Source organism: Castor canadensis, chromosome 8, assembly GCF_047511655.1.
Source record: "Castor canadensis chromosome 8, mCasCan1.hap1v2, whole genome shotgun sequence".
Classification (NCBI taxonomy): Eukaryota; Metazoa; Chordata; class Mammalia; order Rodentia; family Castoridae; genus Castor; species Castor canadensis.
Genome location: NC_133393.1, coordinates 21,839,840 through 21,865,031, shown reverse-complemented (window position 1 = coordinate 21,865,031; position 25,192 = coordinate 21,839,840). Strand labels below are relative to the sequence as shown.

Sequence of the window (25,192 nt, the reverse complement as noted above, 5' to 3'; positions counted from 1 at the left end):
CCGCTGCAGCAGTTTCAGGAAGCGCTTAACCTACATGGCACCGCCTCTTCCGCCTGGAAACTATATAAGAGCAATACGTCACTTCCGCTCTCTCTTCCACTGGAGGCCTACACGCCGCCGCCGTTACCGCCGCCATGGTAAGACTGGGGTCCGTGTTGGGATCCGGCGACATCGGAACCCGGACGGGGAAGGTTTGCTGTCAGGACACCGAGAACGTCCTATTTTGGGAGCCTGCAGCTTTGTGTGTGGAGCCTTGGGCCGCCTCTCTGGGAAGGGACGACCAAAAACTTGGAATTCCCGAGAAGCAGGGCCCGAAAAAGGGTCACTTTCCGGATACACGAAAGTTGCTAAAGGGTTAGGCGTGTGCGGGAACTTCCGACATCCACCACACAGTATACTTTGGGAATGGTCAGTGTTCGCTCTATTGCTAAAGGTTGTATTTTCCCACGCATAAACGTTTCCTGGTCCTGGTCTCTGAGGAGTTGTGTGAAAACCTAAGAGGGGAGGGGATCGTTGCTACCTGTGTGACAAGCTTAATGTTCTTGTTGGAGATTATTGCTTTGACTTAATGACTGTTGGGTTTAACAGTAGTTTACGGTGCCTGATTTCTCCCCCATACTCTTTCAGTCTCTAGTGATCCCTGAGAAGTTCCAGCACATTTTGCGAGTACTCAACACCAACATTGATGGGCGGCGGAAAATAGCCTTTGCCATCACTGCCATTAAGGTAAATAGAGTAAGGGGTAGAGGATGTAAGTGAAACAGACCGAATAAAAGAGCCAAGGTTGAGGAAAGGTCTCATCCAGATCACTTCAGCTTCCTGGGGTAAGAAAAGATCAATAAAGAGAACGACTAGTCCCCTTAATACATTTGCCATAAAAGGTAAGAAAAGCCAGAGAGGAGTCCACAATCAAGCCAGAACATTTCACCTGCATAGGTAGGTTATGGGTATGGTTGAAAACTGGACTCAGGTGCCTGTGGTGGAAGTCAGTGCTCTTTTCCAGTTGAAGTGGGAACCAACACATGACTTGGGCTTGTTGAAAGAACTGAAACGGTAAATGAAAGATGAGACTTTCTCTTCACAAAACTAATAGGTTCCTGGCCTTCTAGATCACATGATTGTGGAAATAGCTGAATGTATTGCGTGTCAGGAAGTAGGGCTATACCATCGTTAGCTTCTGGTGTACTGAGTTCAGAGCATGGTATTAGGGATAGTGTTTCATGATTTTTGAGTTTAAAGGAAGCTGGGGCGGTTTTATATAGAGTAAAATTAAGGAAGCCGCTTTAGCTGGAGAGGATGTTAAATTAGACATAAAGATGGACTGGGATTTGTATATCAAAAGAGTTATTAGTGGCATGGTGGCATATACCTGTAATCTTAGCAATGAAGAGGCTGAGGCAGCCTGGGCTACATAGACTTTTCTCTCAGCAAGACCAATAAAAAGAACGTATAGGGGAAGTCCTAGCTTTGGTTTATAAAGTTTGTCAAATCCCCTTGATATTTAATACTGTACTGTAGGAAGTGAATAAAAAAGATGAGCATGTTAGGAGGGTGCTTATGCTAGACATGACCTGTTTCTTTGAAATTGTGTGTGTTACTTTGTGTTTTATAGCCAACTTACAATGCTTAGAAAAGCTGTTTAACCAAGGTATATGCAAGTACTTAATGAGAGGCTGTGCTATGTTTCTTGCAGATCCTGGTGCCTTTGAGTATTGATAATTTGTGTGGAGAGCCAAAAAAGTTAACTTTCTTAAGAAGCAACATAGATCCTATGTTACTGTAACCATATGCTTTCCTCATTTTGTTTACTGAATTCTTTAAGGCTGGTATTCTCTTCTCAATTGGGGTGATAATTTCTGTTTGTGGGTTATTTATAAACATGGGGAATGGGCTGGAGTTAGTTTGATGAGACATGCCTATTGCTTTCACTTACAAGGCATTACTTAATTAAAGTTAGGCCAGACCTGGTGACGTGTGCTTTGTAATCTCAGCTACCCTGGAAGCTGACACAGGAGTATCATGAGTTTGAGGTCAGCTTAGACCACATAGTGAGCCTCTGTCTCAAAACATAAGTAAAAGTAGAAATCTTGTTTTATATCTACCCATTTCTGTTTGAAATAAATCTCATATATGCTGAAGAGAGACTATAATCTCTATATTGAGTCCACTGATAATTTGGTCCTAGATCACTTAGAGAAAATACCTTTTGTTTTAGTGTGTAGGGTTACTGTAACAAGTTACCACAAACTTGGCTTAAAACATGTCAGCATGGCTATACCCACTCTGAGGTTCTCAGAATCCTACCTTGGCTCTGGTGGTTGTTATCAGTAACATTTGGCTTTCCTTGGTTTGTAGTTGCATCATTCTAATTTGTCTCCATCAGCATGTGGCTGTGTTTTGTGTCTGTGCTTGTATGTCCAGTCATTGAATTTAGGGTCCATCTAATCCGATGTAACCTCATCTTAACCTAATCACTTATGCAAAGAAGGCATACGATCTCATTCTGAGGGTCTAGTTGGACATAAATGGAGAGGGTTGTTTTGTTTTTTAACTCAGTATACTATTCTCCACCATGCAAATCATTTTGGTTCATGAGTTCAAATGGCAAGGGAAGCCAGAGCTGGTGTTGGTATTGGTGTAAGCATTAGTTTGTTGTGAGTTGACTTGGGCACAGTTAGTTCCTTAGGTACTAGATATTGACAATATGGAGTTTGTGGTCATCTCACTGTTAACTTGCCCAAAGAGTTCAGATTTTAGAGATAACTGACATCCTTTGCCACCACGTTCCCCCATGGAACCCAGGGCCTCTCCAGTGATAGGCAAGTGCTCTACCACTGAGCTACATCCCTGGCCCACTATTTTATACCTTGATCAAGCCTGTTGATTCACAAGACTCTGGCTTTGGTGTTAATACTAGCTTGATGAAGAAGTCCCTGCATTCTCCACAATGCAGAAATTAAGATCCTGCCTTTCCAGTCCTCACCACGGACAAAGTCATCTAACTTTATTTAATAGTCAGGCCTTAAAAAAGGTGGGTGGGGGGGGGGCATGGTTTGGGAAATTGCTGAGTATGAGATTGTTGTGGACTTTTGGATAATGCTGTTATCAGGGAAACCGAAGATCAGATTCAACCCTAATTTCAAAATCGCTTTTCTCAGGGTGTGGGGCGAAGATATGCTCATGTGGTGTTGAGGAAAGCAGACATTGACCTCACCAAGAGGGCTGGAGAACTCACCGAGGATGAGGTGAGGACCAGGAAGGGGGTTGAGCCCACTTAACAGAAGGAGGACCTTGTAGATCTCACCTTGTCCTTCCTGTTAGGTGGAACGTGTGATCACCATTATGCAGAATCCACGCCAGTACAAGATCCCAGATTGGTTCTTAAACAGACAGAAGGATGTAAAGGATGGAAAATACAGCCAGGTGTGTGGCTAAGGCGGGAGCAATTTGGAAGAGTTAAGTAGGTGTAGGTGATAAAGGGAATAAAACAGGCATCCTTCACCTCCAAATCCAGGTTCTGGCCAATGGTCTGGACAACAAGCTCCGTGAAGACCTGGAGCGACTGAAAAAGATTAGGGCCCATAGAGGCCTGCGCCACTTCTGGGGGTGAGTTTGGGGCTCCCTGCCTGCTCCTAGTTGGTAGAGGAATCAATACTGGTTCCTCGTGCTGTCTTTTTTGAAACCTTTGTTTACTGGTGACCAATGACCTTTTTTTTTTTTCTCCCCCACAGCCTTCGGGTCAGAGGCCAGCACACCAAGACCACTGGCCGTCGTGGACGCACTGTGGGGGTGTCCAAGAAGAAATGAGTCTGGGCCTTTCTGTTAATAAATAGTTTATATGACTTTTCTTTGTGCTTCTCTTCATTTTTCTGGTGACACTGATAAAGTGTATCAACTGGGCCTTGTTGGTTATTACGCCCTTTAGATGGAGATGGCCCAACTCATATACAATAATATTGGTGTTTACTGGGATTTGAACTCGGGGTCTTGGCCTTGCTGAGCAATTCCCTGCCACTTGAGCCATGACTTCAGCCATTGTGTTTTTGGGAAAGTTTTGTTTTGGGTTTTTCATTCTTGCTTTTGAGGTGCTGAGCAAGTGCTCTATCACTGGACTACATGTCCAACCTTTGGGGTTTTGGGTTTTTTTTTTTTTTTTTTTAGATGGTCTCATTACATGGCCCAGGTGGCTTTGAACTTGATAAACTGTCTGAAGCAGATAACAGACAGGAACCACCACACCAGCTTAGTTTTTTGATACAGTCTCAGTAACTTCCCAGGGCTGGCTTCCAACTGCTATACTCTGCCTACCTGTGTGGCTGTGCAGTGCCTGGCTGTTGGATATAATAAAGCAGTGGCGTTTCCCTATGTTAATAGCTGATTAGATCTGAGGGGTGCCGGCTGTTGGATATAATAAAGCAGTGGAGTTTCCCTGTTAGTAGCTGATTAGATCTGAGGCGGGATAGTGGGGAAACGCCTGAGGTTGGTTAGCAGGGCTCTTTATATCAAGGCAGGTACAACTTCGGGTGAGTTATTTGCGGGTGATAGGATACCTTGTTTCTAAAAGATGGGGTCGGTGTAGATAAAAATCGAACTGGCAAGGTTTATTTCCCAGCAGTGGGGTGGGGCTCCAGCATGGGTTTGCGCGCTTCCGGCAGAAAGGAACGATGGGAACTCGGTGGGGGAAGGGCTGCAGGTGGCCGGCCATGGAGCGGAGCTTAGCGGTGGCGGGGCCGGGGCCACAAGGTAACTGTCTACGGCGGAAGCATGGTCCGCAGTCCCTTCGGTTCTCCACACCCCTGCGATGGGCGTGCTGGAGTCCACGCGCGCGTGCTCAGCAACCCTTCCCCATCCCATCCCAGGCGCGGTGGCTTAGAGCCGGTCTAACTGCCCTCTAACCGCCCTCCTTTCCCTCCAGATCCCGTCTGACCGCGCCACGCCATGCCCCTCAGCTTCTTCCAGCGACTTCTCCTTGCCACCCTGCTGCTGGTGATCATCTGGACCCTCTTTGGGCCTTCCGGGTTGGGGGAGGAGCTGCTGAGCCTCTCGCTGGCGTCCCTGCTCCCAGCCCCCGCCTCTCCCGGGCCGCCCCTGGCCCTGCCCCGCCTGTTGATCCCCAACCAGGAGGCCTGCAGTGGTCCTGGAGTCCCTCCTTTCCTGCTAATCCTGGTGTGCACGGCCCCGGCAAACCTGAACCAAAGGAACGCCATTCGGGCCTCGTGGGGCGGACTGCGCGAGGCCCGGGGACTCGGGGTGCGCACGCTTTTCCTGGTAGGAGAGCCTCATGGGCAGCACCTCACCGGTGGTTCCCAAGGGAATGACCTGGCACGGGAGTCAGCAGCCAAAGGGGACATCTTGCAGGCTGCCTTCCAGGACTCCTACCGAAACCTCACCCTCAAGACCCTCAGTGGACTTAACTGGGCCGACAAACACTGCCCCATGGCCCGTTACGTCCTCAAGACAGACGACGATGTCTACGTCAACGTCCCTGAGCTGGTGTCAGAACTGATTCTGAGAGGGGGCCCTATGGAGAAGGGCATGGGGACCCGCAAAGAGGCCAGGGCTGTAGAGGGAAAGCAGCAAGGCCGGGCTTTGCAGGAAGAGACCGTGCCACTTCTGTACCTAGGCCGTGTACATTGGAGGGTGAACCCCTCTCGGACCCCTGGGAGCCGGCATCAAGTGTCAGAAGAGCAATGGCCTCCAACCTGGGGCCCCTTTCCACCCTATGCCTCTGGCACAGGGTATGTGCTGTCAGCCTCAGCTGTGCAGCTCATTCTAAAGGTGGCCAGTGGAGCACCCCCTCTGCCACTAGAGGACGTCTTTGTTGGAGTTAGTGCACGACGAGGAGGCCTCTCCCCAACCCATTGCGTCAAGCTGGCTGGTGCCACCCACTACCCCCTGGATCGGTGCTGTTACGGGAAATTCCTGCTAACATCCCATAAATTGGATCCCTGGAAGATGCAGGAAGCCTGGAAACTAGTGAATGGATTAGATGGAGAAAGGACCACACCCTTTTGTTCCTGGCTCCAGGGAGTCTTGGGCATCCTTCGGTGTCGAGTCATTGCCTGGCTTCATAGCTGAGCATCTGGAGTCACGGGAGAAAACACGGAGCCAGAACCTTCAAGACTACTCTTCCAAGCCCAAGGTAGGGGCCCTAGCTGGCTGCAGCAGATGTTTCCTCATACAAGACTGAGTCTGTCTCCAGAGGGATATAGGAGATACCTAAGGACCTTGCCTGCTAGCCCCAAAGGTGGTCACTAGGGATAGGGGAAAAAAAAATGCTGGAGTTGTTCTGTTCCCTCCAGCCAAAGCAGAAGAGGGGAATGAGTCACTCAATAAAACTTGTCTCTCCACTCCTTCAAGTGCAGTGTCTTCATCAGGACTCCAAGAACCTGGAAAGCCAAGGCTTCAACCCTGTGGGATGGGAAGGACATCCCCAGGGACACAGGAAAGAAAAGATAATCTCTCTGGGGAGGAAGGCTCTGAAAAGGCTAGCAAAAAGGTATAGGGAGGATGGAGGCAGGGCACTAATACCTCTGAACCTAGAATTAAGTCTCATGTGCTTGCTTTAATATCGACCTATCCAAGGAGCCAGCTCTCCACACCCAGTTGGGAAAGGGAGGCACATTACCGCTTATTCCAGTGAATATAGTCATTTCCCTACAAGTGATCTTAGGGAGAAGTTGTTCCCAGGCCACCTGAGAGCCTGGCTCAGCGCGCAAATCTGTCCAGCACAGATGGCCGGGCCCCGGTGGGCTTGGCTTTCTCTTGCGTCTGCTGCTGCTGCTGCTGCTGCTGCTGCTGCTCAAGACTCTGCCGTACTTTGTCCTGGGGAAAAAGGAGGGAGAACACAGGGCAAGGTGAGTAGTGGCTGAATGAAAAAGCCTAAAGCATGAGCAGGAAGAACGTGCAGTTGTGGCGGCCCAGCCCATCCCACCCCACCAGTGCTTATTTACCCTGTGTTCCTTGTCCATGACCTTTCTCTTCCTCTTTACCAGGCTTGCTGTGGAGCTGCGGCCCTTCTGCTTTGGCTTTGGCTGGAAAGGAGCCTTGGCCTCAGGGTCATAGCCCTGAGGGAGGGGACAAGAGTAAAATCAGTAACAGCTTCAGAATCAGGAAACTGGTAGCACCAACCTGCTGAGCTGCATTTCAGGGGACAGGCTGAGGGTGGAGGGGGATAGCTGAGGAAGGGTCTGGGCACTCAGGTGCTGCTCCATACCAGTCTCTCTATCTTCTCCTTCTTTTCCTGCTCCAAAGAGATGACATCTACCTCTGCCAGGGCTCGGGGATCCAGACAAATGAGCTCTGCAGGTACCTAGGGGTGTCAAAGGACAAGAATGGGTTAAGGAACCATAGAGGGTAACACCAAAAAGGGACAAAGGCCAGGGAGGCTGCATGAGAGCACTGGGGAGCTCTCCAGCCCTCAAGCCAAACACCTGCTCTAGCAGGAAGCAGCTCACCTTCTCCAGCAGAGCCTTCACCTCCCACTCCTGGCGCTGCTTCCGGCTCCTGTATGGGTTATTCTCCAAGCCATCAAAGTTGGGCTCACCAGCCCCTGGAGGGAGGGAAGAAAATAAGAGTCACAAGAATCCAGTCCTGCAGCTTCAGCCTGACCAGTCCCCTTGTCCCTCCCCTGGCTGTTTCAGGCCCACCCAAACTTCCATCAGACTTACTCACTTTGCACACCATCCCCTGGCCAACTTACCAGGGACCAGCATGCTGGTGATGCCCCCACTGTGCCCAACCCCCAGCACGTCTTCAAAGGGGCAGAACTGAAGACCATGCACATGTCCTGAGAGCCGGTGGGTGAGGTAGGGCTGCTCCAGGGAGGGTAGGCTGGCCTTGCCTTGCCCTGCCCATATGTTGACGACATCACCCATTCCTGCAACCAACAGTCCCCGCTGGGAAAAGGCCAGGTGTCCTGCTCCCTGGGGCAGTGTCCGTGCACTCAAAGGCTGGAATGTCCCTCTCAAGTCAAAGATTTTCAACTGGTGATCCAAGCCAGAGGTGGCCATGTACCTGGGGGGAAATAAGGGATCAATTAATCTGTTAGAATGGATTTTCTAAGGCCTGTGGCCAACCCCAACTGTCACATCTGGATGGGGAGGAAAAGACTAGTAATAACCACTCCCATTACATGAAATTATCCAATAAGTTTCACAACTCTATTTTTACATCCTTTTTATAGATAAGGAGATTGAAGGTCAGAGAAAGGAAATCCAGGTTAGTTAGTGGTCCAGCTGGAAGCCAAGTCAGGCTTGTTTCTTTAGTGTCTGCCCTCCTACCTACCTACTAACACACCAGTGCCCTCTGAAGACATGTGAGGCTGTACCTAAATGTGTGTCCAGAGCAACTGGACAAAAGGAACATGCAGTGCTCTCTTCAGAGAGGACATCCCTGAAAAGAAGGGATCTGGGCCATGCTAAGTAATTTTCAAGAAACACAACAGGTTCAGGTACATTATCACCAGAAGTGTAGACATAGTGAGATGGAAACAGAGGTTTGTCTGCAGGTTTTGTGGGAGATGTGGTGATAAATCATGAGGGGACAAACTTTTAAGATTTTTTTTTTTTTTAAGTCAAACTGAGGACTCATAACTCGTTAGCCCAATATTGTTCTCTGACACTGACAAATCATGAAGTAAAGACCACATGGACTTGAGAAAACCCACTCAAGGAACTAGCAAAGTAATATACTGGACAGCCCTGTCCACTCTCTGCTTTTTCTGCAAGGCTGGCAACCAAATCCTCTCAAAGAATCACGCACTGCACTGGAACACATACGGAAACCCTGGGTAAATATCAGTCCAGCAGTGAGATGGGATTCCAGGCCAAACTACTGAACTACTTAAACCTTAAAAGCAATTTGGCTTTGAGAAGCCAAGCTAATCCAGTCCTAAGGTAGGCTTCAGAAAGCTTTTTGAGGAAGAAGCCAGCTTCATCTTGAGTCCCCATGGCCTGTCCAAAAAGCTTCTGATAGGGACCAGAGATAAGCAGAGATGGCTCTAAGAGCTGTTTGGTGCCAAGGTGTTGACAAAACTCTGAGTCTCAGTGAACTAAGTGATCAAGCCTTGGACACAGTAGTGGCTGGTCCAGTCGGTCAGAAGAGGGCAAGCAACAGCTTAGGCAGGCCCAATGGCCCACAAAAGCTGCACACAAGGCTTCCCACTCTCCAGAGTCAGGCTGACACAGATAGGGAGTAAAAAGGGCAGAACCAAATCACTTATCCACAAAGATACAATTATGGAGGCCAAAGGGGTCTGAATAACCTGAAGGCTTTTTGTAAGTTGATGGCCACTGGGCTTTTCCTTTTCCTCCACATTTGTTTACTGATTTCTTTTCTTTCCCCTTTTTTTTTTTTGACAGCAGTGGGGATTGAATTCAGGGCCTCATCCTTGCTAGGCAGGTGCCCTACCACTTGAGTCACACCCCCAGTCCTGTTTTTCTTTTAAACAATTTAAAAGTAAAGTTATATAGTCTTTTCTGAATGTAGAAGATTCCTGAGCAGTGGTATAAAAAGAGGAAAGCAGCTTATAGGAAATTATTCTGACAACAGTACCATGGACATGTCAGAAAGAACTGGAGCCTGGAACTTGGCTATATCACTCATGCCCACAGGAGACAGCAAGAATGGAAGGAAACAGTTCCAGAGGGATGGAAGAAAGGCAGGACTCCAGAGGTGGTCCATGAGTAGGAACAAAGGGAGTACCTTTTCTGGGAGGACCCAGAAAACACTCAGCAAAGTACTTTTTTTTTTTTTTTTTTTCAGACAATGTCTTACTGTGCAGCCCAGGCTGACCTGCAACTCTTGATCCTCCTGCCTCAGTGTCCTAAATGCTGAAATTATGGGCATAAGCCACCATGCTCTGTTCAAATAGTACTTTTACTTCTGTTATTACTGAAGGCTAAACTTGTGAGATGTGTAGTTAGCTAGAGGAGCCAAAGAACTCTACAGGAAAATTCTGGGTGAATGGGAACAGGAAAGAAGGAAATTTGGGAATGACAGGACACATTAAGTCATGTGTCCAGTGAATACAAAGTACATCACCTGGCCAATCATTCCCACAAAACATAGTCACCTGTTTCGTACATTTATAAAAAAAAAAAAAGTGCAATTGGAACACCACACCCAGGTAGGCTCAAAGATTTATCCTTAGATCCCCAGAACCTCAGCACACAGCCCAGCCAGCAATAGGGGCCCTGTGAGTGCCTGATACGTGAAACGAATTAGAAGAAAATACAAAAAAAACTACGAGAAATGCATATACTCTCTTGGAAACAGCAGAAGTCCAAAAGAGACACACCACCCTTCCCCTAAAATCACCAGCTAGATCTGAAGATGTGTTCATCTTCAATGAGAGAGGGAAAGCGCTCCCTATTTGTTCTTTGTATGTCTTAACTCATTTTATTTTTATTCATTCATTCGTTTACTGGTTGGAATAGGATTTGAACCTCAGGGTTTCACACTTGCAAAGCAGGCGCTCTACCACTTTGGCCACAACTCCAGTCCATTTCGCTCTGGTTATTTTAGTGATGGGGGTTTTGCAAACTATTTGCCCAGGCTGGCCCTAAACTGTGATCATTCTGATCTCAGCCTCCCAAGTAGCTAGAATTATGCGTGTGAGCCACTGGCATCTAGCCCTTAACTCATTTAATGTCTACACCAATTTTATGAAGGCTTTAGACTAGAGCTTAACAAACTGTCACCTATAGCCAAATCTAGTCCACCATCTATTTCTATTCAGGTCACAAACTAAGAATGGTTTTTACATGTTTCAACTGGTTAAAGAAACCAAGGGATATTTTGAGACATGTTTAAACCATATGAAATTCAAATTTCTCTGTGCACAGATATATTGGAACCCAGCCACACTTACTCATTTACTTCACTAGCTGCTTACACCCTTCAACAGCACAGTCAAATGGTAATGACAGAGACTGTACATGGCACCTTATCAATTTGCACTGCTGCTTGGCACAGTACAAATTACAGTGACAACATTATAACTTGACAGCACTTGGATGCCTCACATATCACCTAGTTCATCACCTATGCCAAAGATATTTCAAAGATGCACTAACAGATGATCATTCACAATCAAGTTTGATGATTTGGAACACTAACCTTGAACCTCGATTAAGCAAAATGTCATCCTCATTTAATAAGGAATTCAAGCCAGATGCCAGTGGCTGGTGCCTGTAATCCTAACTACTTGGAAGGCTGAGATGGAAGGATCTCAGTTCAAAGCCAGCCTGGACAAACAGTTCTCAAGACCCCATTCCAAAATAACCAGAGCAAAATAGACTGGAGGTATGGCTCAAGCAGTAGGGTGCCTGCTTTGCAAGTGTGAAGCCCTGAGTTCACACTCCAGTCCCACCAAAAAAAAAAAAGGAATTCAATTCTTCCCACTTAACAGACTTATATTACAAGATTATATTCAAGCATTATATTTTAAAATTTCACCACTTAAAAGATTTGTGACAATTTTCTCTATTGTTATTTAATTACCTATATTAATACCTTTGATTTTACCTCTTGGCCAAGCAAAGCCTAAAATATTTACTATCTGGCTCGGCTCTTTAGCTTACTGACCCTAAGCTCCACTCACATTCCCACTCTCAAGATTAGGAACTGGCACACAGAAGTTATAGCACGTGCCCACACTGGCCAATGGCAATAGCAAGACATACACCTATGCAGCCTTGCTGCATTGCAGTCTGTAACCCCCACACCTTACCCCAAACAAGTGACTTACATGCCTGTAGAATCTACTGCCACAGCCCGGACCCCACCACGGTGACAGAGAATCTTTGCCAGGGGTTCCTTCATGGCTGGACTCCATAAAGACACAGTCCCTGGAAGTAAGAGAAGTAGAACTAAAATTACTAATACAAACCTTACCCTAAGATTATTAAGCCAGGGAAACATGAGGACTCAAGACCAAGAAGTAATAGGAAAAGTAAATGGGTAAGGATTTGTAAAGTACAAATACAGAAGAAAAGCAGGTCAGGATGGTCAGAGAATCAAAGCTAAGGCAGGAGCCTGGCTTAGTGGCACATGCTTATAACCTACTACAGCTTATAGGCTGAGGCAGAGGACTGCAAAATTTGAGATCAGCCTGGACACCACAGTGAGATCCTGTCCCCCCGCCCCCCCAAAAAAAAAAAAGAACAGCAAAACTCACCATTGCTCTGTCCAAGATGGATGATGGCGTTGTAAGGGTTCTGAGCCATAACACTGAGCCGTCCAGCATGAGCATTCAGAGCTGCCACGATCTTCCCCACTGACACGTCCAAATAGGTCAGAAATCCTGTCTCTGACTAAGAGCGAAAGAGAATGACTGAGTTCTGACTGCTCTTCGTCTTCCCTCTGTGGGAGTCTAGAGGAGATAAGTAATCCCAAAGACTATCACAGGCCCTTGTGCTCCCCAGTCACTCACAGCTGTGGCCAGCAGAAAATGAAAAGGCAGGAACTCAAGCCGTGTTACTCGATCACAGCGGCGGATGCAATGGAGCTCAATGCCCTGGTTGTCATAGATATAAAGCCAGCGATTCTGAGCGACTGCAAACAGTGCCTCAGAATGGAGAAACCTGGGGGGAAAGAAGGAGTGGTTCAATGGAAAATGGGATAACATGCTGAAATGGCTGATCACCCCCACTGACCAACAACAGAGAAGACACTGACTGGATGTCCCGCACTGCCTCCATGACGTTGATCTCACACATGAGCTTCTTTGTCACCCAGTTGAGGGCAGCCACATGACCCCGACGCCCTCCAAAAGCCAAGTGTCTGTTAAAGATGAAAGAAAAGTGGGGTATTCATGCATGGGATCACTGTGACTCAGATAACTGGAGATCTGCCCCCACACCAGCTCCTCTCCAGGTGAGGAGTCATGTTGAAGTAGATGCTCGCCATTTTCATCAACAACCCAAACACACACTGCACAGTTAACCAGAGCAGTTAAGGAAGCACAGCAAGAGCCACTATAAGCAGGGGATGTGGCTCAGGGATACAATGCATGCTTAGCACACACAGGACCGTGCCTCAATTCCCAGCACTAACAAAAAAAAAAAAAAAAAAAAAAAAAAACACTGCAATTCAACTTTACCTCCCAGTTCGAGAGTAGTTCAGTCTGTAGGGTCCAAACTGCCGCAGATTCAAGTCAAAGTGCTGGGAAAGGGAAGAGTGAAACAAGAAAGACTGGGCTCCCCTCAGTAATCACCTCCACTAGTCCCCATTCCTCTCTTGCCCTGCACCATCAATCAACCCATGATCACCCCTTCCCTCAGGCTCACCTTGGCAGCACTTGCAATGTCCACAGCTTCCACAATGTCAGCCTGGCGTATCTTTGCTGTGTCTTCCCCATCCTCCCCTTCCAAGAACCTGAAAGCGAGGTTAGGACGGCAGTAAAGTTTCTCAATATGAAGTTAGCATACCAACATAGAATGAGAAAAGCCATGTAAAGCTGGAACTGGGAAGGCTCGATTAGGGTCTACTCACCCAGGTTCCTCAGCAAGCAGCAACTCAGAACGAGCAGCTCTGACGCTTGCTTCTTCTTCCTGCGCTTCAGCTACCTCAAGTTTGCTTCTGGTTTTAGACTTAGAATATGGGAGCTATAACATTGTTGGTGGGGGAGGAGTAGGAGAAAACCTGAGTATACGTAGGGTCACAGGAGAGCCAGCTGGGCCGGCTTCTGTCCATCGCACCACCCACTCACTGCCTCCAGCCCTTCCCCAGTCTGGCTGGTCCTCACCTTTTTGGATTTGTCAATACGACGGAACTTCCGGGCCACCTCCACAGGGGCGGGGGCGGGGCCTGGGAACGGGTCCTGGGCCTGGGGCAGGACGGAGGCAGTTAGCGAGCGGGTTCTGTGTACCCAAACTTCTCTCAAAGCACAAGGCCCCTGCCCTGACACCCAATCAAACTCACCCCCGACAAGCTCCGCTCCGGCCTCCTCGGTTCTCGGGCCCTCCTTGGGACATGGGGTTTCATGGAGATCCGAGAATTCTTTGATATGCCACTGTTCTTTGGCCTCTGGGGTCCGGGCTCTCGATTCTTCCTCTTCGTAAGAGGGGGCCCTGGAGAGGCCCCAGCAGCGGTTGGAGTGGCCTCTTCCTCCCAGTATCGCCGCGGCTTCTACGGGCATATCACACGTCCTCTTACTCCGCAGCTCACGCCCCGACCCACGACCCGGCGGCTGAGAACTCCCCGTTCTGGGCCTCTACCTTCCTCTTAGCCTGAAGTTTGTCGTTCTTGGGCGGCACATCCCTACCCGGCCTTGGGACTGTCTCCATCTCGCCGACACCAAGGGTCCACGTGCAAAACTCCCTCGGCAGGTACCACAGTCCGCTCGGAAACTTCCGGAAACCCTCCTGCCTTCATCCAACCAGCGCCTTACCAGTTCTGAGCGCTTCTTGGCGCCATCTTGAGTGAGGGCGCGCCTCCCGTGAGCCGCCGAGGAGGAGCCGCCGAGGAGGCTCCCCCGAGCTGCCGCTTATGGCCGAGTGCTGAAGAACAGGCAACTGGGAGGCCAGAACCAAGAAACAAAAGTTTCTTGTTCCAGATTAGCTTCCCCATCTTGCCTAAAGCGTCTCGAGCCCAGTCTTTTAAGTAGGACGAGGCTCATTAAACATACAGAACTACATTTCCCGGCATTTGTCAGAAGGCAGCTTCAGCAGCGGTCTTTTCCCAGCATTCCATGTTTACTTCCGGGCTTTTCAATACAGAAGGAAGAACGTGAGTATATTAGGGTTTTGGTTGACGGGTTTGGGAGTCTTGTTTCGCCCTCCATCTCCTGGAACCGGGATAGAATCGCCATCCGAGAAGAGGCGAGGCTGCGGTGGCCGGAGGGGCTGCCTTTCGAGAGTGCTGTCACTTCCTCGGGCCGGGCCAGAAAGGAGACCTGGGGTACCTTCCAGAGCTCGAGACCCAGCTCTCCCCTCCTGCTCCCCGCAGGCTTTCCTCCTCGCCATGGCTGAGCTGATCCAAAAGAAGCTGCAGGGAGAAGTGGAGAAATACCAACAGCTGCAGAAAGGTAAAGGCGCAGGGTCAATGTGGCCTCACTCCAGTCCACTCACAACCCAAAGCCATGCCAAGATAAGCTTTACTGCCCCATCCCGGCCTCCGCCTGCCCATGCGTCCCCACCTCAGTATTTATCACCCACTGATGGAATCACTGTCTACTTCCTTACGTCCATTTTCTTCTGAATAAGATTGTGGGGGTCAGTGGCACATTTGATGTTTTTAATCTTTTCTCCCATCCCCCAGACTTGAGTAAATCTATGTCAGGGAGGCAGAAGCTTGAGGCACAACTAACAGAAAATAACATCGTGAAGGAGGTGAGGAACATGGACCTGCGGGTGAGGCGGAATTTGTACTGGCTATAGTTCTATCATACATGTCTCCTCCCTACATCAGGAACTGGCCCTGCTGGATGGATCCAACGTGGTCTTTAAACTTCTGGGTCCTGTGCTGGTCAAACAGGAGCTAGGGGAGGCTCGGGCCACAGTGGGGAAGAGGCTGGACTATATCACGGCTGAAATGTAAGTCTTCGTTCCACCACCACCACCCTGTGAGGCACCTGACATTGCTGGAGTAGAAGTATTTGGGAACCTCTGTAGGATAGGTCTCCATAGTAGCCCCCAGCTGTCCATTTATGCCAACCCCTTCCTCCCCTTTTAGCCCCCTCTCCCCTCCCTCCCTTAGATCTCTTTCTTACATTTAACACCTTCATTAGTAATCCCTACTAATTGCTCCTTTTCTACTTGCCTCCATTTTTCTCAGTAAACGATATGAATCTCAGCTTCGAGACCTTGAGAGGCAGTCAGAGCAACAGAGGGAGACCCTTGCCCAGCTGCAGCAGGAGTTCCAGCGGGCCCAGGCAGCAAAGGCAGGGGCTCCTGGGAAGGCCTGACCCATGGTGGGGGGGAGGGGAGGGAAGGGAATGAAGCAGCTCTAGGGTCTGTACTATAGTAGTTAATAAAATGTTAAAACACCTGACTCTTTTCTGTCCAGCCAGTGGTCATAATTATCTCTTATCAGTTCCTTCATCTCCTTCCACCCTATCCATACACTGTCTACATCCCTCCCTCTGGTCTAGGTTTTTGGAACTGGCAGGGTGATCCTTTCTTGAAACTCAAGTTTGAAATGCCTCCAACCCGCTTTTTGCCTGCATATGCAACCCTTTAAGAAACATGAGGACGTTTACACTGTAGCATATTGAGAATGTCAGTTTAATTTAAGAATCCACAATTCTTTAACCTGAGTCCGGGATGAAATGTTATATTCTGCTGTGAATACTTGTCAGTCTCCAAATAGCCCTGGCATCTCTTTTAGTTCCTTTTCAACCTCTGTCTTTCTAAAATTTGTTTGGATGTGGCTTAAACTGACTTAAAATTCCCAGCAAATTTATGTATTGTCCACAAAGTTGTTCTTTTCATTTCTTTGTCCTAAAATTGTTTCTTATAAATGTGACCTCAGGGCAGTTCTCCATAGTGATCATTTTAATTTGGTGGTTACTGCTTCACATGTATCTGTGAGAAGTAAGGAGAAAAAATTAAAGGGACCAGAAGGCAAGAAGTCACTGGAGAAGAATAAAGTTCTGAGGAAAACACTCTCATCAGTATGTTGCTTCAGCTCTTCATGGGAGTAGAAAACACTGTGCCCCTTATTGCTCCATGACTTTTACCTTCAGCCAACCCCCACTCCCACTCCCGGCAGCCAGTTCCTGTGCACTGCAAGCATGGGAGTAGAAATCAGGTAGTGTTTTGGTTTATTATCTTAGTGTTGTCACAGTGACAGTAACCCCCAGAACGGGAAAAGGAACTCCCATTAGAACTACTTGCCATTCCCCTCTGACCTGGGGCTCAGAACCTCTAGGCCTTTCTTCCCCCACCCCAACTCTAGGCCTTTACTTGGCCCTTCACATGCTAGAATGTGGCAGCAGTCAGAAACGGGTGCCTCTTCCCATCACTACCTGTGTGCCACATTCACCAGAGGTGGGGAGCTGAACACAGGTATCCCACTTGGTTACAAGGTCACCAGCTCCCACGGGGCTGGATTTCTCAGCAGTTGTAAACAAATGGCACTTCACTGCCCCAAGGTGTCGGACCATCCTTCAGAATTTCTGTCTCAATGTGATGTAACTACCACTGTTCAGGATGGCTACCCACATCTGATATGAACACCATGACCTCTGGAAGCCAACAGGGCTTCTTAGAACAGTGCGCGTGCAATCTTCCTCCCTGTGGCCTTGATCCTGGGAAAGGAGCCTCCTCCTCCCTCGCTTGGGGGAGTTCCTGAGGCAGATGGGCCGCTAGCAGAACTGGGTGTGGCAGTACAGGGTCTTCGCCGCTGCCGTAGGAGGAAATCGTGAGATGCTCCATCCATGGCATAAAAGACATTAGCTGAAGGTGGGATGGTCAGCTCTGCAGGTTTAGAGGTAGGTGTCAAGAACAGACAGTCATTCCTCCCACAACTGCCCAGATGTGGAAGTACTCCACTGACGGGCACCATTCCCCTCCCAAGTCTGCCTTCCTTCTTGGCCTCTGACCTCGCTCCCCTGGTAGCAGCTGTACCAGCTCAAATTCTGAAGCTACTGCAGAATCACGATTGTTTTTCTTAAGGACACGACTAATGACACTTGGAGACTTGTCCTGGCTTGTCACCTGGCAGGACAGGAAACCAAAAGAGCAATAAATAGACCACAATGACCTCTGTTTCCCATCCTTGCTATCTCAGCCACCTACTTAACCAAAAAAGGTTACCTGTGTCCAATGCTTTAAAATGAACAAGAAACCCCATATGGTGGCTCCCTGTACCCCATAAGCCAGCCCAACATGATACCCAGTGAAAAAGGGCTGCTTCCCTGTGGGAAAATTGCTGTTGCTTCTGAAAGTCTAGTATGGCACCCAAGATACAAGTGTACCTGCTAATGCAAAGTAGTCATTGAAATAAAACTGCCAAAGCCAAAGGTCAGAATTAAAACTAGAATCAACTCCACTTGGTTGCCCAAATCTAAGACATTTACAGTCCAACAAGGCACCATTTTTCAACCCCTGCCCCAGTCCAAAGCTCCCTCACCAAAATGCTCTTGTAGACACTGCCGTCTTCCCCCAGCTCCATCTGGACTCGGATGATTCGGCAATCAGAGGCCCCAGGCCCAGATCCCCCTCCCCCATATCCAGTCCCCCTGGAGGCCCCTTCTCCTGTACCCCCACTCAATGGGGAGCCACAGGAGGCTGAGCGACGGTGACCTCGAGAAGGCCTAGGGGAGGAAGCTGGAGGAGAGAGGTGGCTGGCAGCCGGACTGTGCAAAGAGGGACTGCTTTCCAGGGCAGAGTCCAAAGATGAGACAGATGGCCACTTCATGTGCTAGGGACAAACAACAGGGAGGTCTGTTATGAAGTGAGGGAAGTTAAGAATGAAATATTCAGAGTCAGGGTCAGTGTGATCAGAGGTCAGGAGAACTCACCTGGGCCAGCCGGGTCAGCAGAGGAGCAGGGGTTCCAGGTACTTCATCTCCTCCCACACTTGGCCGATCCCAGGACACAAGGGGGGTGGGACCCCCAACAGAACCCAGAACCCTGGAATGACAGGAGATTGAGGGAATCTGAGGAAGAGTGGAAAGCCCCCAAGAAGCCACCTCCCAGCCATTGACTCCCTCACTCTGTCCACTGTGAGATGACCAGCGTTGGCCGAAGCACCCTTGGGGCAGCAGGTTCACTGGTACCAGATGGCTCCACCTCACAGGATACACGGTGACTAGGGAAGGGTGCAATGGGCAGAGGTCAGTATGTGCCATCAATCCCCTATACCCAGCCAAAGATCCCCAACTTCTCCTAACCAGTCACCTCTGAGCATCAGTCAGTGGCCGGAGCCCCGAAAGCCATTGTTGGATATCAGGGTCAGGTTGGAGGTCATAGCCATGACATTCATTCTGGAGCCGCCGCAACTCAGAAAGGACAGCAAACTCCTGGGAAGGAGTCCTCAAACTGCAGGAGCCAAAACTCAGGGACCCCCAACATTCCCCTCTTCCTCCCCTTTCTGTGACATGGATAGGGATGTCTGGTATCCAGCCCATGTGGTCCTCTCACCTTCCTCCGCTTGTCAAAATTGATGTATCCATTCTGCAAGGACAACAAGGAGTGAAAGTGCTAACCCCGCTTTGTACTCAGAGAAAAGAACAGCCCTCCCCTAAACACATCCCCACACATTCAACTCACACTGCTCTGCCAGCCTCCCTGTCTCCTCCAGGCCTCCTCTTCCTGTCACATCTCTCATGCCCTAAACTCTCCATCCACCCTTTAAATTAATGTCATAGGTAGAAAATATGGCTAACTTTACAGATGAGAAAATAGAGCTCAGAAAGGGTGAGGAACCTGCCGGGTGCCAGTGGCTCACACTTGTAATCCTAGCTACTTAGGAGGCAGAGATCAGGAGGACCGAGGTTTGAAGCCAGCCCGGGCAAACAGTTCCGTGAAACCCTATCTCAAGAAAACTCTTCACAAAAAATAGGGCTGGTGGAGTGACTCAAGGTAAAGGCCCCAAGTTCAAGCCCCAGTACTGAAAAAGAAAGAAAGAAAAAAAGAAAGGATGAGGAATTTGCTTGAACAATGTTTAATTTTGTTTATTTTTGGCTTTGTGGTGCTGGGGATGGAACCTAGGGCCTTGTGCATGCTAGGCAGGTGTAATATTGATCTTCATCCCCAGTTCTTGGGTATCTGTTTATTTTATAAACTACATATGATGATATTTCATGCAAATTAATTTGTCTCTCACAGTAACAGGTTTATGTAGATATTATCACCTATCACATAGTGATAGTGTAAGTGATACCATCGATCACCTATGGTAAAACTAGTTTCCCATTCACAAACCACTGAGGCAAAGAGATTAACCAACTTGCTACAGTAATAAAACCTGGCTCCAGAGCCTAGCTCTCAGTTGCTTAGGTCTTGCAGCCGATTTTTTAGAGAGAAGTCTGCCTGACCCTGAGGTACACCTGTATGTCATCGAAGTGCAAACATACACAAACACATACACACCCACAAAGAAGAAAAACCTACTGACCTCCAGCTCATCCTTTGAGGCTGCATCCAGCATCACAAGGTCCTTCAGGAAGGTACCAAGGTATGGAACCACACCCTGCAGTTCAGAGATCAGGAGGTCAGGGTCAGACACCCTGCCAGTGCTCTGAGGGCCCTTTGTCCCTTTGCACTTTCCTCCCCATAGCCTCTGAGAACAGATTTCATTTTTCTCATCCCCTCAGTCCCCTTCCCAGCACACATACTGCTCCCCTCATACACATTCCAGACTCCTTTCCACCTCCACCACCACCATCCCAGGCTGGTTACTCACCCCACCCCGGGAACCAGACCTTGAGGCCTTCTTGGAGTGCGGCTCTAGAGAGGGCTGTGACTTTACTTCCTGATGGTGACAAACCAGGATATATGGGGGGAGAGGGATTGGCACAGGAAACGTTGGGAATGCAGAAAGCAGAACCTCACCTGAATAAGGAGCTCCCGGCTCTGGGAATAATTGTCCTCCTCAGAGAAAATCTGGCAGAGACTGGAAAAGACTCTGAGGCTGTCCCTGGGGGAGGGAGAACAGTGGTCCTCAGGACAGTTCAGCTCAGTCACCCCCTCTTCCCATTCCTCAGGGGAACTCCCACCCTCAGTCCAGTGCTATGTCCTCCCACCTGGCTGCTTCCCCCCAAGCTGCCCGAAGCCTGTGGATGGGGCTGGACTGCAGGGCTGACACAACGGCGTAAACTGAAGAGAAGTTTCGGAGCAGTCGGCACTCCTGTGGAAGCCCAAGAAGAAAGCCAAGGCTGTGGGGCCCCTCTCCACATCATAGTCCCCCATAGGGTAATCTTCTCTTACCTCTGCCACACGGATCCACTTCTCCAGGAGCCGGGCCCTCTGGGGGGGCCGGAGTGGCCGTATGGTCACCTCCCCAGGCCCCTCTCCAGTTGGGATGGCCCCCAGGACAGAGCTAACCACTGCCCCTGCCACCTTGTTGAATTGTGTGACAGTAGCTCGGACAGATGGGCAGAGGTGGGAATGTCCTGGCCGGTCTCTGTGACCCCATAATCCCCCCAAACACTGAGAAGGTACCAGGTTGAGAAATAGCTCCTGCAGGACAGAGATCAAGAGATTAAAGTTCATAATCAAGTGAGATGAGCCTTCTAACATCAGGGATCTGAGGATCTCAGGTGGCCAAGGAATCACAGGGGCACAGGGTTTGAAGGGTAACAACCAAGGGGAGAAGGGGAAAGGTCAAAACAATAAAAGGAGGAGGATGGGAGCTGGATTAGGAAGGACTGGAAGCAAGGGAAGGATCTGGAGTCAAGGAGAGGTAAGGGGTCAGGGGCATGGGGTCAAAGGTCAGGGTCTCACCGCATCTAGCAGGGTCAGCTGTTCGGCCAAGTGGTCAGCGAGGAACACCAGGACATCCGTGGGGTCAGCAGGGGGATCGCCGGGGAGGGCCAGGGGCTTAGGAAGGTCAGGGGCCTGGGAGTCCACCCGGGACCGGAGGTTTCGGATGATGTCAGTGCTGCCCTCCCCAACACCCTCCCTTGCTGCATACCCTGTCCGAAGCAGGAAGCTCTCAAGCCGGTCAAGCTGACCCTTGACCTCAGAGCCAAAATCCTCAGGGTGAGAGGCCAGCCAGGTTGACAGTACAGAGATGGCTACCCTGGGAGAAGGGGAGCCAGCCAATGGTCAGAGGTCCAGCTGAAGCTTTGACAGAGGGGACTGAGATGAGGGTCAGGGGTCACTCACTCTGTTGTCCTTTCTAGCTCATCGGTACAATGAGATTCAAGGGCTTCCAGTCTGGGGAAGGGAAGAGAATCTACTTGTACATTTTTACAAACTCCCTATGGCTCTGACTGTTGCAAGAATGTCCCAGCTTTAGGCAATCCAGACACTTCTACACCCATGGTCCCTTATGATCCTGACCTGTTAGCCACAAGCCCAAGCAGGGCAGGCGTGGAGGTGAAGGCCCGGTGTGTGGCCAAGAAGGCTGATATGAAGGTCATGTCAGCCCCTGATGTCCGGGCATCCAATAGGTGTCTAACCAGGGCCTCCAGGGTGCCAGCCCGGAGTCGTCGGGAGGAACGTGGAGGCGGAGTGGGGGCCTGGAGGACACAGAGGGCTGGTCACTGACTTTTTCTTCAAATCTGCCACAGGGTATCTATGACAAACCCAGTCCTAGGAGTGAACCCAGCTCATTTTGCTGAGATTAAGAGAAGACAGCAGGGCACCGGTGGCTCACGCCTGTAATCCTCACAAGGCAGAGATCACAGTTCCAAGACAGCCCGGGCAAATAGTTCATGAGACCCTCTAAAAAAAAAACCATCACAAAAAAGGGCTGGTGGAATGGTTCAAGGTGTTAGCCCTGAGTTCAAACCCCCAGTACCGGGGGGAGGAGTGGGGGGAAGAAAGAGAGAGAGAGAGAGAGGACAAAGGACCAGGCCTAAGTCACACAGCAGAATCCTGGAATCCAGACCTCCAACCCAGCATTCTGGCCAGAAAATCAGCCAGAGGAAGGGGAACCGGGCAGTGAGGGATCAGAGGTAAGAAGCCAAAATCATGATCTCACCAAGGGATCAAGAGGCCGATATTGGCGGCTTGTGACTGTAAAAGTGGCACCATCCTCCTCCTCCTCCCAGACAGACACAGGGGCCTGAAGGAGCAAGGAAGGGGAAGTCAGACAGTTCCACACCACCACCCATGGTCCCCAGCCCTCTTATTCCAGGCCCTGCTCCCCCTCTGTACCCCTCACCTGTGATGGCAGGGGACAGTACCAACGAGTGCGAGGGGTGGGGGGGGCTGGTGACCCCAGATCTCCCCCACTGGGGCCCAGACAGCCCCCCCCCAGCCGCCTCAGGGCCCGGTAGAGTCTTGGGGGTTGCAGTGGAGGGTTGGACTGAATGCAGAAACCCTTATCCTGGAGATCCCTGAGGCCCCTTCCCCCCAGAGCTGAGCCCCAACACAGTAGAGAAGCAGGGTGCAAAGGGCAGGAGAGGGAAGCCAAAGAGGCAGGAAGCCAAAGAGGCAGAAAGCCAAAGGCAGAGACCTTGAGAAGCTGAAACCTCAGGCACAGGCACAGTCACATGCCCCGCCCTCCCCCACCAAAACCTGACAAGCCCGAAGATTTAGTCCTTCCCATTAGGCCCCTCTCCCCAGATCCTCTAGGGTGGGCCTTCCACTATCTCAGCCCTGGGGATCCCCTAGAAGGTGGCGGCTCCAATCCCAGTACAGGAAGGAGAAGGGGAAGTAGGGATGTGCTGGTGGTGGTGGTGGTGGTGGGGTAGACTCAGAGTCACGTGGCCCTAGCCCCTCCCCCGACCAATCCCGAAAAACCAGCCCTGCCAGTCGCCTTGCCTTTACCCAGGGTCTGGACCCAGGAGTCCAGAGCCTCTGGCCCCAAATCTAATATCCAGCCTCTCCTAAAGTCCCAAATCCTGCCCCCAGCCACCACTATTGGCCCCTAGGGATAGAGATGATCACACCGTACCTAGCCTGGGATCACCCCTCCAGGTCCCAGAACCTTGGCTTTCCCACCTCTACTAGCACCAGGGGATGGGCGGGGGAGGGAGGGGTCACGAAATCTGAGGTTCCCTCCCCAATCCCAGAGTGAGAGGAGCTGGTTACTGTGGAAACAAACCCCTCCCCGCCAAACAAAAACAGGGAGGGATACAGGGACCAAGACACAACTGCCCAGGGGCAAACACACTCAGGCAGGCAGAGGCAGACAGGGCCAGGGCCCCGCAGGCACAGCCCAGCCAGACATTCCAGGCAGGAACAGGACAGGATCCTGCGGGGCAGGTCCTAAGTCACACTGACACACAGAACCACTGAGACGCCAGGACCCACAGCAGGGAGACAGGCCGATACCCAGCCACAGGCGCAGATATAACTGAGGCAGGGAGGAAGAGATGGTGGGACCCAGAGATACCGAGAGAGGTGGAAAGTCTCTGTAATATTTATGCCCCCTACTCCCACCACCCGCATCTCACCTCTTCTTCTTCCTCCTCCTCTTCCTCCTGCCCCCCGCCCACGGCCCGGCCACCTGGGTCCCCACCCTGTTCGGGGTCTCGGCTCCGGAAGCTGCTCAGCACGACTCCCCCGGGGGGGCTCGTGTCCAAAAGCAGCCGTAGGGGCCGAGGGAGCATGGCCGAGTGAAGGAATCAGCGGGGTCGGGCCATGGGGGCGCCTGGGGAGAGACGGGGTGAGGGGTTGGAGAGTCAGGCGGGCGTGGGGGAGCGGGGCAGGGAAGGGACTCGGGTGGGTCTAGGTAACAGGATGGGAGTCCTGCAGGAAGTCTGCGGGAGGGGGTAAAGGGGTGGAAAAGAGGGTACATTTCGGGGGTGAGGCGATCACGAGCACGGGTACGGCAGGGTCACCCAGTGCTCTAGCTCTGACCTGCTCGGGAGGGGTGGGGGCAGCGCGGGTCCCGGACCGCTGTTCCTGTCGGTCTCCAGCCCCCAACCGAGTCCCCGGACCGAATCCCCTCCCCGACTTTTCCGCACCCCCCTGTGCCCCCCTCTCCGCCGGGCTCCCGGGCCCTCCCGCCCTTTCCGCTCCCCCCCGCGTCCGCCCGCTCCGAGAGCAGGAGCCAAAAGGGGAAGGAAGTGAGGACAGGAGCCAGGGTGGCGGACTAGAGGAGCGCAGGATACCCAGGGGCCGGGACCCACGGGTCCAGATCCCCACTTCCACTGTCCCCTGCTACCCCCTTTCGGGATTCTGGGGCCTACGTCACCCAACATTCAATCTGGACAAAGATTCGTCTCTCCGGCCTCCGAGGGAGGGAAGGAGCGGAATTTGGAATCCCCACCCCCAACAAGAGCAAGAATAAAACTCCCGCGGTAAGTATTTTAGGCGGGGAGGGACCCTGTTACTCCACCCCGCAAGGTTACGCTCCCACCCCAACCCACGAGTGCAGTGAACCGAATCCACTCCGGGCTTTCTGAGGAGCCCTCGTTCCCGCCCACCCGCCAGGGGGCGGGACAGGAAGGTGCCGCTTCCGGCTCAGGCTAGGCGCTTGGGGTTTCCGGCGCTCGCGGCTGGGCTCTGAGCTCGCTGGGTTCTGGAGAACCATCTACTTGGGCGTCTCCAAGCTCTGGCGTCTGCACTGATTCCCAACGGGACAGGTCTCCCTCCGAGGCGTTTGGGAGGCCGGGTGATTGGAA

The 25,192-nt window shown here is 50.8% G+C and overlaps 5 protein-coding genes across 9 annotated transcripts; 3 read left to right on the top strand and 2 right to left on the bottom strand.

Annotated features, from left to right (window-relative positions):
• Positions 1–3,842, top strand: Rps18 (ribosomal protein S18). Its single transcript, XM_020164106.2, has 6 exons — positions 1–137; positions 628–726; positions 3,159–3,245; positions 3,322–3,423; positions 3,515–3,606; positions 3,732–3,842. Exons 1-6 carry the CDS (start codon positions 135–137, stop codon positions 3,805–3,807), a joined length of 459 nt encoding a protein of 152 aa, XP_020019695.1. The 5' UTR covers positions 1–134; the 3' UTR covers positions 3,808–3,842.
• An 800-nt stretch (positions 3,843–4,642) lies between these two features.
• B3galt4 (beta-1,3-galactosyltransferase 4) lies at positions 4,643–6,359 on the top strand. The gene is made up of 2 exons (XM_020164161.2): positions 4,643–4,743; positions 4,916–6,359. The coding sequence occupies exon 2, from the start codon at positions 4,939–4,941 to the stop codon at positions 6,076–6,078; it is 1,140 nt and encodes a 379-aa protein (XP_020019750.2). The 5' UTR covers positions 4,643–4,743; positions 4,916–4,938; the 3' UTR covers positions 6,079–6,359.
• Positions 6,360–6,545: 186 nt separating this feature from the next.
• Wdr46 (WD repeat domain 46) lies at positions 6,546–14,434 on the bottom strand. Its single transcript, XM_020164159.2, has 15 exons — positions 14,223–14,434; positions 13,927–14,133; positions 13,751–13,831; positions 13,498–13,610; positions 13,293–13,380; positions 13,106–13,167; positions 12,682–12,786; positions 12,437–12,587; positions 12,182–12,317; positions 11,753–11,852; positions 7,703–8,016; positions 7,458–7,552; positions 7,217–7,312; positions 6,954–7,067; positions 6,546–6,825 (listed from the first exon to the last, which is right to left on the bottom strand). The coding sequence occupies exons 1-15, from the start codon at positions 14,289–14,291 to the stop codon at positions 6,709–6,711; spliced, it is 1,848 nt and encodes a 615-aa protein (XP_020019748.1). The 5' UTR covers positions 14,292–14,434; the 3' UTR covers positions 6,546–6,708.
• Positions 14,435–14,501: 67 nt separating this feature from the next.
• Positions 14,502–15,943, top strand: Pfdn6 (prefoldin subunit 6). Of its 2 annotated transcripts, XM_020164162.2 has the most exons (5): positions 14,502–14,733; positions 14,953–15,031; positions 15,265–15,335; positions 15,415–15,539; positions 15,781–15,943. In XM_020164162.2, the coding sequence occupies exons 2-5, from the start codon at positions 14,968–14,970 to the stop codon at positions 15,908–15,910; spliced, it is 390 nt and encodes a 129-aa protein (XP_020019751.1). In that variant the 5' UTR covers positions 14,502–14,733; positions 14,953–14,967; the 3' UTR covers positions 15,911–15,943. The 2 variants fall into 2 exon arrangements, with proteins under 2 accessions (XP_020019751.1, XP_073938552.1); XM_074082451.1 differs by lacking the exon at positions 14,502–14,733 and having other exon boundaries at positions 14,768–15,031.
• A 270-nt stretch (positions 15,944–16,213) lies between these two features.
• On the bottom strand, positions 16,214–24,565 carry Rgl2 (ral guanine nucleotide dissociation stimulator like 2). 4 transcript variants are annotated; one of them, XM_020164158.2, is made up of 18 exons: positions 24,426–24,565; positions 24,020–24,216; positions 22,600–22,683; positions 21,957–22,135; positions 21,780–21,830; positions 21,396–21,693; positions 20,880–21,131; positions 20,696–20,799; positions 20,505–20,589; positions 20,356–20,424; positions 20,068–20,142; positions 19,092–19,124; positions 18,849–18,970; positions 18,664–18,759; positions 18,470–18,581; positions 18,079–18,369; positions 17,549–17,663; positions 16,214–17,423 (listed from the first exon to the last, which is right to left on the bottom strand). In XM_020164158.2, exons 2-18 carry the CDS (start codon positions 24,173–24,175, stop codon positions 17,212–17,214), a joined length of 2,334 nt encoding a protein of 777 aa, XP_020019747.1. In that variant the 5' UTR covers positions 24,176–24,216; positions 24,426–24,565; the 3' UTR covers positions 16,214–17,211. The 4 variants fall into 4 exon arrangements, with proteins under 4 accessions (XP_020019747.1, XP_073938546.1, XP_073938544.1 ...); XM_074082445.1 differs by lacking the exon at positions 24,020–24,216 and having other exon boundaries at positions 24,426–24,558; XM_074082443.1 differs by lacking the exons at positions 24,020–24,216; positions 24,426–24,565 and adding an exon at positions 23,518–23,600.
• Between the last annotated feature and the right edge of the window lie 627 nt (positions 24,566–25,192).